The 13,703-nt window shown below is 42.0% G+C and overlaps 1 protein-coding gene across 1 annotated transcript; it reads left to right on the forward strand.

Annotated features, from left to right (window-relative positions):
- The first annotated feature begins 7,723 nt into the window (after nucleotides 1-7,723).
- Nucleotides 7,724-9,713, forward strand: LOC147885755 (chitinase 2-like). The gene is made up of 2 exons (XM_087396870.1): nucleotides 7,724-7,850; nucleotides 8,718-9,713. Exons 1-2 carry the CDS (start codon nucleotides 7,757-7,759, stop codon nucleotides 9,572-9,574), a joined length of 951 nt encoding a protein of 316 aa, XP_087252996.1. The 5' UTR covers nucleotides 7,724-7,756; the 3' UTR covers nucleotides 9,575-9,713.
- The last annotated feature ends 3,990 nt before the right edge of the window (nucleotides 9,714-13,703 follow it).

A 13,703-nucleotide genomic window follows, 5' to 3' on the forward strand; every position in this document is an offset into this window, starting at 1 on the left:
CTCAGCATCTATAGAAAATGAAGGATATATTTGAGCTAGGCTTTGCAAAAGGCTCTTTGCCTCTCTCTCCAAATCAAAAAGCCATGTCTCCTTTGCAACCCACAAATTAAAACCCTTGTCTGAAACTGGGATTCCAAATGAACTCCAAATTGCTGTCCCTCCACTCAACTTTATTAAACATTGCACCCTCATCTCATTTGGTAACTATGCATTTCTAAGGAGATCTAGTTTCTCAACACCAATTTTAACCCCTCCCCCCTCTAAGTCAATGCTAGTCACCAATTTGAACCACTCTTCACCCAATTTAGGATTTATAATTCCCAACCACTTGTTCATTTTATTCTCCCATCATTTTTTCACAATTGTCTCAGGGTCAATGTTCTTGTCCTGCACAAAAGAACAGTTTGAAGTGTGAACAAATAGGAAAAAAAGAATATTTTCTTTGGATGGGCATTATCATACCTTGTTCTTTGATGGCTCCCCTTTGCCAACGTTGGCCCACTCCGCCTCAATCTCATGATCAATTGTGCTCGGTTAGGCAAAATATAAATAAATGAAGGCATAACATAATGCACTTTAGTTAAAGAATAGCATGAAGTAACATGCATGAAACAAATTATATATCATGTAGGCATCTGAAACATCATCTTTGCCAAAAGGAACCTTGTTAAAGGGTACCATGCCTCCTCTCCACCATTTTTTTAATCCTTTCTTGTTTGCTCATGAACAATTTCCAAATCATTGCATGATAACTTGCTAGTGAAATGCCTCATATCACATTCACATAGTTTTCCCAAGCAAAATAAAATGTCCTTGAAGGTGGTTTTCACCACTCCATCCTCATTGAACCTTCACAAAGAAAATAAATATCAAAACTTATCACAATAGAATATGAAGCTAGAAATTACATAAACAAGGAACCCAATGCAGTAGTTTAGAATCACTCACTCATTTATTCAATTGAGAGCTCCAATTAGGAAAACCTCATCATCTCTGCTAGGGACAATGAAGGATGCCCGAACCAACACGTTCTTTTGTTTGTCAAAAGAAAAATTTTCCTCTATCTCCTTTGTCCATCCTGTCAACCTGTGATTTACATCCCAATAGATGAACATCTTACCAGCAAGATCACTCCAATAATCATTGCTTTGGACCTCCCTTTCAAATTCATCATTAACATCTTTGCATATTGGATCCCAATTAGCCTTGACATCATATGTAACTGGAATATGAGCCCCATCCATTGTTTGCATTGCCAAAATAAGAGACCCCTTCTCCTCAATGTACCCATCCTTTCTAAATGTGAATCCCATCTCCTTTGACTGCTTACCCACAGTCTTATTTTTTGGTTCATTTGAATCCTACACAAAGGGATTTTGGGAGGAAGAGTTCTCCTAACAACTCTAATTCTCTCCAATGTTCTTTGAAGAATCTCCTGTGAAAACTCAATTGGCACATTGAGTTCCTCATCATCATGCTCTTGTGACTTTGTTTCTGTGACCTTTGTTTTAGAAGGTGTTTCTTTCAACTCCACAGTAGTTACCATGTCCTCATAAGATTCGCCTTCCTCATGGCTTATCTCAATCATCTTCTCTATGTCAGCCATCTGCACACAATTATAGCTTGTATTCTTTCTAGAACTTGTTTCACAATACAAAACAGATAACTGAGATGATGACTTCTTCACAGTAGATCTTGTCAAGACCATTATCTAATCAATAAGAAAGAGATATTAATTAGTATACACCAAAATCAACTAACCTTCATGCTTAGAAAATGACAATGCAAAGGCCACACACCTAAGAGAATGACACCATTGATAGAAGAATCCTCAAATTTACACCTACATAATAAAAAAGAAATATATTGACATATTAGAACAAATGAAACAAATTATCAACATAAGAAAGAATTTCATACTATAGAATACAACAAGCACACATTCCCATATAATGTGTTGGCAAAATTGCCACAAAGTCCCATTCCCATTCTAGAAGACAAAAGAGAAAATGTCCACACTAGATGATGACAATGTCCATAGCATCAACTTTTTCTTATTCATTCCCAACTGTGTCTAATTCATCTTATTCCTTATACCTTTCATGATATCTCTCATATAATCAGGGACATGAACTCTCCCATAGTTTAGTACATTGATAATGGAACTTCAGAGTCATATGAATCCAAGATTGATGGAAACAATCTATCTAATGCAATGGAAGGAGAGAAATTGAATTGTTGAGAGGGGGGCAATACCAAACCAATCACAATTGAAACCTTCATGCCAATACCAAACTAGTAGACTTCCCACCGCATTGTAGACTTCCCACCACCAAACCCATAATGGAGACATCTAGACTTGTAGGGGGGGGCTGGGTGCCAAGCCCCCCCTTGGGGCTTGTTTCAAAGAACAGATGTGTAGATTAGTATGACTTGTTGCAAATAGTTGGAATTGAGATTGATAGGGGGGCATGATTGTTCCAATAACAGACGTGTAGATTTTACTAAGCCCCCCTTTTCGAGTTGTTGCAAACAACAAGAATAAGACGAGCGTTAATCCATGGGGAAAGTAAACATTTCCTCTTCTGTACTTCCCGTCCACTGCCTCGCCGTTAAAAAATTTCATTATGAAGACTTGTACGAGGGGGCTCGGCACCGAGCCCCCCATTTGCTTCCAAAAGAAAACAAATAGAGATATTGATAGGGGGGGCTTAGCCCCTCGGTTTGCTTTTTTAAAGGGCTCTGTGACTTGCAGACGTTGCTCGGGAAGAAATGTCAAAAGTTTAGTATGGCAACGGGGTGGAGATAGAGATGGACTATCGTGAGGAGTTGGTTGAGGAATCAAATATGTGTGTCACCCGGCCACGTAGTAGATTAACTAGAAATATCTAGTAATAGCCTGACAGTGGTCTACATCAAATCCATCTAAGATTGCGGATATCGGACTTTTGACTGTGGCTCGACTGTGGTGAAGAATCCTGTCAAGAGATCGCCCAAGTAGCATACACATAGGAAATCATTATCTTCTCTTCCGAGTGACAGAGTGTCTTCTATTTCAATAGTTAGTGCAGCGCTTGAAATCTATCTACGGGTCCTCCACCTGTGGGACGAATTGGTTGGCGCCATTGGATAGTGGAGGAACATCCCTTATTGCTCCTACTTTAAGGGCTCTTCCCATTGGTTTTCCAAAGCTCTTAGTCTCTACTGCCACAAGCAGAGACACAACTGCATATATTGAGTCATCTGATCTGACCCTTGTACCATCGGTGGTAGATATAGCTGGTCTTAATAGCGTGAGCAAAGCCATTTTATCCAATGTAGCAGGTGCACTAGCGGGTATGATCGCATGCATGGCAAAGCCATTTGGAAGGATCATAGGGGGGCTCGGCGCCGAGCCCCCCCTTTTGCTTTGTTCAAGGTTGAATAACAGAGAATCCTGGGAGAGGGGCTCGGCCTCGAGCCCCCCCTTTTGTTTCGAAAATAAACCCCACTGGGAGAAGAAGGTAGAGAAGCTACGGATGGGTCAAGGTGAGCAAGAAGGGTCGGAGAGAGGGGGCCAGCATTGGAGGCAGAGATGGCGAGGAAGAAGGGTTGGAGGAAGCCAACAGGAGGCAAACAGGTGGAGGCGAACAATGATAAACCGAGAGAATGACTTTCAGGCAAAGAAGAAGGGTCAAGGAGGCATCAAAACAATATTGTTTCTGCATCAAACATCGACCATGTAGGAGGCATTAGAACAATAGCAGCGGAAGAAGTGCAAACGATGCGGAAGGAGTTGCGTAGATTTCTCTGCATGAGAACCCAGCCACCCGAAAACATCATATGGGTCGAAAACCGTTGGGCGGCTGCGAAATGAGAATGCACGATAGGGGTTGAAAGTACTAGCATTAGACAAAGACTGTAACAACAATGCAAGCATAAATCGTCCAAGTTATTCTTGTCTTCGCAGCTAGTGCAAGAGATACAAGATGACAACATTAAGTCAAGATTGTGGCTTCGACAAAGGTTGTGGCTGCAAAGGATTGTGTAAAGGCCCAAGACAAAGGACGATTGATGCAAGTAGAGGTGGAGCGAGACAAAGGGTGGATGGAGTCTTCACGTGGTATAACAAGAAGCACAAAGCATTGCAAGAATTGTAGAGTCGTTATGTGCGAAGGAGAAGACGAACTCCAAAGTAGAGGAGAAGGCAGAAGCGAAGAGCTCTAGCTTCCAACAACGAGCAACCCACTACAATCAACACAAATGCCTACAACAATAGAAGGGTCGAAGAAGCACCCTTTGACCGAGCTCTGCACAAAAGCATAGAAGATGAAGGCCTTGAGACAACGGCTAAGAAATGAAGATGCAAATGGATGCAAAAGGAAATGGCATACTCAACACAAACACCTTCACAATAGTTGTCTTTGGCTGCTTCTCGAAATGGTGTACTCTCAGAATGGAGGAGGTGGAAAGCAGCGGAGGTGTGAGGGAGGGAGGTCGACGTAAGTCTTGGGATCCAAGGAAGAGTTGAGGAAGGGAGGTCGACGTAAGTCTTGGGATCGAAGGAGGAGTTGTAGATGAGCGAGGAAATGGGAGTGAGGATTCCGGGAAAGGGTTCAGGAGAAGATGGAAAGGGTTCGGGAGATTTGGATACTGGGAATTTCCAGCTGGATGCAAGGGAAGGAAGGGGAATATGGTCGGCTTGTAGAGGCAAACCGTGCTTGTAGAGGCAAATGAGTAAGCCGAGCATGAACAAATTCATCAGGCCGTCGTAGCTTGAACTTTGAAGCTCAGAAGAAGAAGAAGGAAAAGAAGAAGATGATGAAGTAGAAGAAGACGTAGAAAAGCTGATGAGAAAGAGAAGACGTAGAAAATTTCCTTACGAGGTGCAAAAATGAGCTAGTCTATTTCAAAAAGAAATCATATGAAAGAACAGTCAATGCTTGAATTTTTCAGGACGCCATCGATTCTGGTATAGCCAGTATACAGCTCAGAACTTATATGATAAGGTGATGAAGGAGACTAAGTTTTTTGTAAGTCACTTAGCTAGTACATTATTGCTTTAACAAAGGCACCTGGAGGGCTACGTGGAAGAAACGGAATAGAGACGAAGAAGACAGTTGGGCTGTTATTAGTATTTGGAAATGTAATGAAATTTACAGCCTTCAAATTAAAGGCGCTCCTTTTCGTTTGTCGGCCCTTGCCACTGCCAACCGAGCAATTGGTAAATTGCTCCCCGGGGCCCCCCTATTTTTAAGCCATCTGGCGTCCAGCTCATGTTCCCGTTTCTTGCTCGGAATATTTGTTCCACGCAAGCACATGTATGTTGTTTACTTTCGTGTCTTGGGACAGAACATGGATTGCATGGCAATTCACCAACCCCGCCTCACTGCTATGGAGATCTTCTAGTTGTTGACTTCTCCTAGAGTCTACATCAAGCATAAAACAATGTAGATTCAAGATAAATTTCGGACCCATATTTCAAGTGACATGAAAGATTTGTTTTGCCCATGTTACAGTCAAGTCGGAGTCATCAGATTATTTATTTTCGGCACAACATTCATATAACCTAGACAATTTTGAATTTTTTCTTTGTAGTTGTCAATTGAATCAATGATGTGACATGCATCTCTCTTTTGGCCTCTATTAGATTCAATTTAGAATCCCTTTGACATATATTAAATGACATACATGTGATGAAGCCTTCATACACTTTGCCAAGTCATGGATTTGAATAGTCACTTATGAAGTTGAACTTCTTGAGCACCTTGTGTTTTCTAGAACATGTTTTTTTCAATACCTTGTCATTAAATACATCTGAAATTCATACACTTTGCCAAGTCATGGATTTGAATAGTCACTTATGAAGTTGAACTTCTTGAGCACCTTGTGTTTTCTAGAACATGTTTTTTTCAATACCTTGTCATTAAATACATCTGAAAGGGATACCACTCTAAATTGAATAAAGGAATACCCTTAGATTAAATTTAGAGTGGTATCCCGCTTTGACATGATGAAGGGTCAATAGGATGCAAACATGCATGAAGTCAATATTTCTATTACTTCTTTATGTTTCCCAGTACCCCTACGGAGAGGTTCTATTTGGAGAGTTTTTTACTGCGAGTTTGTGAGTTCTCTATTAGTTGTTTATGTTTTCCATTAAGAAGGTTTTTTTTGTTTAGGTTTGCAAGTTCTCTATTAGTTGTTTATGTTTATCATTTAAGGGGGATTATATTTGGCAACATTTATATTACTTCTTTATACCCACTAGGCGGGATTCTATGAGGCGAGTTTTTTTCCTAGCGAGTTTGGCAAGATTTCTATTACTTCTTTATGTTCTTAGGAGCCAAAAAACTCACAAACTGTGACAAACTCGCTAGGAAAAAACTCACCCAATAGAATCCCCCATGACTTGAGTCGTTAGAAGCTTAACATACAAGTTTCCATTCCATATATATGGTCCTCTAGACCGAGTCTCATTATATGCTTTCTTTAGCACACTTAAGTCTACCACTAGTGATTAGAACTTTTCATCCACAGTGTGGTAAAAGTTGTTGATCATGTCCTTGACCTCTCTTGAAGATTGCTTGAAATGGACCTTACTTCTTTACCCCCATGGTAAGATTGTGATGTCTTTTCTCTCGAATCGTATAAAGGATTACTTCTTCAAGCATCCATAGGATCACTCCTTCTAAATGTAGAGATACAGAGCTCAATTATAGTAGGGAATTCGAGGGTCATCTTTTCTACACATTGTCATACTAGCTCAATCTCTCTATTGTACAAGTAGTATTTGATTGACCGACCTAGTCCCTTCTCAGCACGGTTTGGAATGATTTAATGTTTTTAAATCAAAAAATAATCTTTTTAAAATATATTTTTTAGTTTCATGAAAACCAGACTTAGTAGAGAGAAGGAGGAAATCATTTAAAAAGGCATGCTAAAAATTTTAAATTTAACAAATTTAAAAAAAGAAGAAGTAAATAAGCATAGAAGTCTCCACTATAGCACCACCCTCTATTGGCATAGTGGTAATAAAAGAAAGGGGAGTTGACTTGAGGCGTGCATTGAATCTAAGGAACCCTATGCATCGCATGCGTTTAAGGGATATTTTACAAACACTCAAATAAAACACTTCTTTCAATAAAACCATCCCTCTTTACTTATGAACTAACGTATATTTTTCTAACATGGAATCCTCGTGTTATTGTAGTCCTATTAAATTATTTCCTAAAGTTGAAGTTAAAAACTCCTCCTTTGAATGCACGTGGCACACTAATATTCCATGAGGTGAACCCCCCACGTGTGGTTGATAATGAGGAAAACCCCTTGAATTTGCTATGTAGTTTCTTGTTTCCTAGAGTTTAGTTCTCTTTGTGCTCATTTAAGTGGTCAAGTAGATTGACATAAAATAGGGGTAGGTAGGGAATGTCTTGGAAGTCACCCACCCTGGTTTCTAATTTCATAAACGGTAGGCCTAATCCCAAGACTAGGAAGTGCCTCTCCCTATCCAAGCTCAAAGGACACAAATTTGTTAGAAATCTAAAGAGTGGTGAGCCCTCGAGGAGACTTTGAACGAGACCTTTGCTCGCAATTTGGAAGAGTCTAGCCCACGAGGAGACTTTTGAACGAGTCAAGTAATCTCTAGGCCTATAAGATGGAAGTCTAGCCCCATGGGCTTTATATATTTCTTTCTCATTGCAAAGTTTTCTTATTCCTTTTTTCTTTGCAAATTTCCCTTATTCTTTTTCTTTGTTGCAAAGTTCCTTGCTTAGCTATGGTGCCATCCATAGCTCTTCGCTTCAACGTGGCTTGGGTGCTCATCTTGTTGCAATTAGCGTTCTTCTTCCACATGCCTCTCCACGTCCAAGGTTCTTCTTTCTCCTCAATCTCCTCCTTAATCGGGTATTTAGAGTGCTTGTTGCTGCAACATTTCATTTCGCTTCATTAAAATTCAAGCCCTACTCTATCTGATCTTGAGCTCAGCTTCTGAGTCAGCTTCAGAAGCGGGTCACTTTGCGTCTTTTACTTACGCGAGTCACGCGAAGAAGCAGTACTTGTTCTCTTGGTGTAAGTTACATTGTAGGATGTCCCTTTTAGTGTGATCTGTTAGGTGTGATGTCTTAGGATGTCCCTTTCTTGTGTGATCTACTCGGTGTGTGTTGATTACAACGCCTGATGCAGTTCTGATGCAGTTCTGATGCAGTTCTGATGGTCTGATCTTTTGCCATAATTTGAGGTCTAATTCGTTGCAGTGTTTTCCTTGCTTGATGCGATTCGCATGCTGTGAACGCCTCTTGCGATAGTTTGAGTTCCTGGCATTGTTCTCATTGCCTGATTCAATAACCTTGCGGTTTGAGGTGCAGTCATTGTGTTGTTTGCATTGCATATCCAAAACATAGTTTTCATTTCCCGATCCAAAATATGGCTACTGTTTGCGCAGTAATTCGAGGAGCAGTTCACCGCATAGTTAATTCTAGGAGCACTTCTCTGCATAGTTTTCACTGCCTGATCCAAAACATTTCAATTTGCTGCCTTTTGTGCATTGCATATCCAAAACGTTCAGATAGTTTGAGGAACGGTTTCTTGGCACGGAGTTTTCATTGCCCAATCCAAAACATTGCCTACTGTTTGCGCAGTAATCCGAGGAACAGTTTACTGCATTGTTAATTCGAGGAGCACTTCACTGCGCCATTTAAATCATTGCCTGATCCAAAACATTGCTACCGTTTGTGCAGGAACTGCCAGACGTCTGGCGCAAGCAACGGCACCTATGTCAAGCGCCAGCAGCGGTGCCGTTTTCAGAGAATACATCGGCGGTGGAGGTGCTGCTTTAACGGACGTTCCCATCAACACATCGGTTGAATTCCACTTCATTCTCGCCTTCGCCGTAGACCAGGCCCCTCCCAACTCATCCTTGCCAGCCGGCCCAACTAACGGCAACTTCTCAGCCTTCTGGCAGCCCCGCATATCGCCCTCCAACGTCAAAGCCATCAAGGCAAGCTTTGCCAATGTCAAGGTCGTCATGAGCCTCGGCGGATCCGGTCCCGTCTTCAAACCTACCACTGTGTCCTCTTGGGTCAATAACGCGGTTGCGTCGCTCTCCACAATAATCACAGACTACTCTCTTGACGGAATCGACATCGACTACGAGAGCTTCGACCCCAGCGCTACGGTCGACGACTTTGTCTCTTGTATAGGGGAATTGATCACTCAGTTGAAGAACAAGAGCCTGATCTCGATGGCATCGATAGCTCCCTATCCCAACACCGACAGCTACTACACGCAGCTATGGTCTCAATACAGCAGCGTGATCGACTACGTCAATTACCAATTCTATTCCGAAGGAGACATGTCCGTCTCGGAATACGTGAGCGTCTACGACGGAGCGAAGGGCATGTACTCAGGCGGGAAGGTAATACCCAGCTTTGAAACCATAAACAATGGCACAGCTATCGTGCCATCCACTGGGTTACAAGGTTGTCAACAGATCAAGCAAGGAGGTGACCTGCACGGCATCTTTATCTGGAGCGCAGACCAATCCTACAAAGATTTCCAATACGAACAGCAAGCTCAGTCGCTTCTGGCTTCCTGAGACACCCCATCTTTATAATTTGCTGAAGGATCTGTCCTGCTTGTATCGATAGCAAGCCCATTATAAAGGGTCTGTCCGTCCCTCACACTTTTACAAATCGGTTGCATACATTTCCGATTCGTTGCGATTATATTATATTATAGCGCCATCCATTGGGTGAATGAAAGAGGAGAGTTAAAAGCCCAAATTTCTTATTACGCAGTCAACTATGTGGAATCGCTTGCAATCATAAGCTCTTGTTACGTAATGTGTGCATCCAAGAAAAGCTTCATATATCCAAAAAAGCTCTAAGTTGCAATTTCGTTCAGGCGTAGTTCTTTTCTTCTTTTTGTCTGCACTTTTCTTCTTTGCGTGTGCAGATCGATGGAGAGAGCTCGATGAGCTCGTTCTTCATTTGTCTTTAGTCAAGACAGCGCAAGTTCTATATGAGCTTCTTCCTAAAGGCAAGCAGCTCTTAATAGAGCGCTTTACTTTGGTGCTACTAGGTGTCGCCTTGCATTATTAGCTATCAAGTGAGCCTTTAAACTTACAAAGGTCGCCTGGCCTCTAAGGAGGTCTTGAGCGCAAGCATACCATAAGAAGCCTTTGGTGTGCCAACCTCATGGTAAGTTAAATTATCATCGAAGTGGTGCCACATATTCCTCAATCACTCAAATGAAATCATAGTATTTCCATGCGTGTTTTACACTAAAACGTCTTACAAGGTACAGGTTTTCACCTCACCATTTGTTCTTTCCTAATCAAATGGAGCAATTGAAGAAGTATTTCATGGGAGGTTTTCACTATGAATTTCTTGGATAAAACCCTGTAGAAATGCTCAAAAAGAAATAATGCTCCTTGGTAAAGCTTTCCCATTTGATTTTCCCTTATGCAAAGTTATCACCTATATAAAAATTTTCGTGATGTGAAACTATCACTATGATCACTTTAAGCAAAGTAGGAAACACTACAAGGCATAGGCCCTTTTCCGACGAAAATACCGACGCTTTTTACATTAAATTTTTTTTTTAAACGAGCGCAAATGTCATTACTAAAGTCGTTAAAAGCATCGAAAAAGAACCGTTGCTATAAAGCATCGCTATATAGCGACGCTGATAAACGTCGCTATATAGCGACACTGATAATCGTCGCTATATAGCGACACTAGTAAACGTCGCTATATAGCGACGATTAATAGAACTTTAAAAAAAGCATTAGTGGGGCTAAACAGGGCCATAGCAAGCCCTGTTTTGCCCCACTAATGTTTTTTTTTTTTGTAATTACAAAAAAATGTTTTTTATTACAAAATTTCCCTTGCGAAAAGGGTGATACAAAATCGCTCAAATGAAATGATCGAGCAACAAAAGCATATACATTTCAAACATATACAACATTGTTTGTTACAAAATTACCCTTTCAAAAAGGGTGATACAAAATCACTCAAACGAGCAGCTCAAACAAGCTATACAAAATGACATACATGGCAAAGTATATGCAAACTGCTACTACTACTACTACTACTCATTCGAATCGTCGTCGTCCTCCTCCTCCTTGTCCTTGTCTTGTTGGCCTGATCCTTGGTCCTCGTGAGCTTCGTCTTCTCCCTGATCCTCGTCACGTGCATCTGATCCTTGGCCGTGGTGATCCCTCGCCTCCGGTGATGGGACGCTCGAGCTTTGACCCTAAGAGTGAACCATATAAATTAAAAATTAGATTGGAATTAAAGAATAAAACAATTTAAAAAATGAGATTACAAGTAGGAGTAGACTTATACCGTGCGAGCAGCCACCTCAGCCCAATCGACCATCGCTCCATGTGCCTCTTGCTCAATAAACCACGGCTTGTGGGTTAGGGTATTTTTATTTTAATTCATCGATGACCGCTTGCTTCTTTTGGTCATCTTGATACCGCCAATTGGTAGCAATGCCGCTCTTGAAGTGATGGCTCATCAACCGCCTCATGGTGGCCATCACTGCTTTGCCCTTTCTATCTTCTATTATCTCTCTAGTAGCCGTGATTTGATAAGAGAGGTCATTGACTAAGTAAGGAGGACTGATGGTAGTGGCAGAGTCAGAAGGAGTGGAAGCTGTGCCAGCGCTTCCAGAGCGAGGAGTAGCAATGGGAGTAGGAGAGGGCAAGGGACCTGACTAATACTGTGTCTCCGGACCAAGTGGAGACCTACAGGGATGTGAGTGTGCTGACTCGTCTACATCTCCCAAGTCAGCATAACATAAGCGGGCCCTCCTACTCTTCCTTCCCTTACAAGAGGCACGCGCAGGTGATGACCCCTCGGTCGAAGGGGCATGAGGGGACGGCTAGGCAGTAGGTCCAGCCATCGATGTAGGGAAGGGAATTACTGAGGTCCTCTGAGATAGCAGAGAGAAGAATCTCGCTGCCTCCTCATTGATCATCTGCGCTACAAGCTCGTCGGGACTCCCGACAAAGCCATGTGCTCCTAGCAAATGAGTTTCCCGAGGGGTAGTCACAGTGCTATGTTCGAAAGGAGTCGGACCAGGGGTAGTCGGAGTGCTAGGTCCAAGAGGAGTCGGACCAGGGGTAGTCACAGTGCTACGTCCGAGAGGAGTCAGACCAGGGATAGTCCCCTCAAGTGTCGCCTGAGAGGAATCAAAGTCCTCTGGAGCATAGAGATCGTGATGTCTCCTCCTGCAAGGCTGTCCGTACTCGTCAGACGTGTGACGTGATCCCATGTCTAATATAGACAAACACGAAAACAAAAAATAAAAAACAAACATAAGCATAGGCATAGGCATAGGCATAGGCAAAGGAAAAGAGGAAGAAGAGGAAAAGGAAAAGAGAAAGAAGAGGGAAAAGAGGGAAAGAAGAGGGAAAGAAGAGGAAGAAGAGGGAAATAAGAGGAAGAAGAGGGAAAGAAGAAGAAGAGGGAAAGGAAAAGAGATTGGAAGAGGGGAAAGAGAGAAGAAGAGGGAAAGAAGAGGAAGAAGAGGGAAAAGAGGAAGAAGAGGAAAAGAGGAAGAAGAGGGAAAGGTAAAGAGATTGGAAGAGGGGAAAGAGAGAAGAAGAGGAAAAGGAAAGAGGGAAAGAAGAGAGAAGAAGAGGGAAAAGAGGAAGAAGAGGAAAAGAGGAAGAAGAGGGAAAGGAAAAGAGATTGGAAGAGGGGAAAGAGAGAAGAAGAGGGAAAGGAAAGAGGGAAAGAAGAGAGAAGAAGAGGGAAAGGAAAGAGGGAAAGAAGAGAGAAGAAGAGGGAAAGAAGAGGAAGAAGAGGGAAAGAAGAGGAAGAGGGAAAGAAGAGGAAGAAGAGGGAAAAGAGGAAGAAGAGGAAAAGAGGAAGAGGGAAAGAAGAGGAAGAGGAAAAGGAAAAGAGATTGGAAGAGGGGAAAGAGAGAAGAAGAGGGAAAGAAGAGGAAGAAGAGGGAAAAGAGGAAGAAGAGGAAAAGAGGAAGAAGAGGGAAAGGAAAAGAGATTGGAAGAGGGGAAAGAGAGAAAAAGAGGGAAAGGAAAGAGGGAAAGAAGATAGAAGAAGAGGGAAAGAAGAGGAAGAGGGAAAGACGAGAAAGAAGAGGGAAAAGAGGAAGAAGAGGAAAAGAGGAAGAGGGAAAGAAGAGGAAGAAGAGGGAAAAGGAAAAGAGATTGGAAGAGGGGAAAGAGAGAAGAAGAGGGAAAGAAGAGGAAGAAGAGGGAAAAGAGGAAGAAGAGGAAAATAGGAAGAACAGGGAAAGGAAAAGAGATTGGAAGAGGGGAAAGAGAGAAGAAGAGGGAAAGAAGAGAGAAGAAGAGGGAAAAGAGGAAGAAGAGGAAAACAGGAAGAAGAGGAAAAGAGGAGGGAAAGGAAAGAGAGAAAAAGAGACATATGCTCATGCATAAGCATAAGCATAAGCATGAGAATATGTCTCCTTCTCATATGCTTATGCTTATGCTTATGCATAAGAGGAGACATGAGCATATGTCTCCTTCTCATATGCTTATGCTTATGCTTATGCATAAGAGGAGACATATCCTCTTATGCATAAGCATAAGCATAAGCATATGAGAAGGAGACATATGCTCATGCTTATGCTTATGCATGAGCATAAGAGAAGAGGGGAAAGAGAGAAGAAGAGGAAAAGAGGAAGAAGAGCATATGTCTCCTCTTATGCATGAGCATAAGCATAAGCATAAGAGAAGGAGACAT

This window comes from Dipteris shenzhenensis, chromosome 25, assembly GCF_047967505.1.
Source record: "Dipteris shenzhenensis isolate YYH24624 ecotype China chromosome 25, Dip_SZ_1.0, whole genome shotgun sequence".
Classification (NCBI taxonomy): Eukaryota; Viridiplantae; Streptophyta; class Polypodiopsida; order Gleicheniales; family Dipteridaceae; genus Dipteris; species Dipteris shenzhenensis.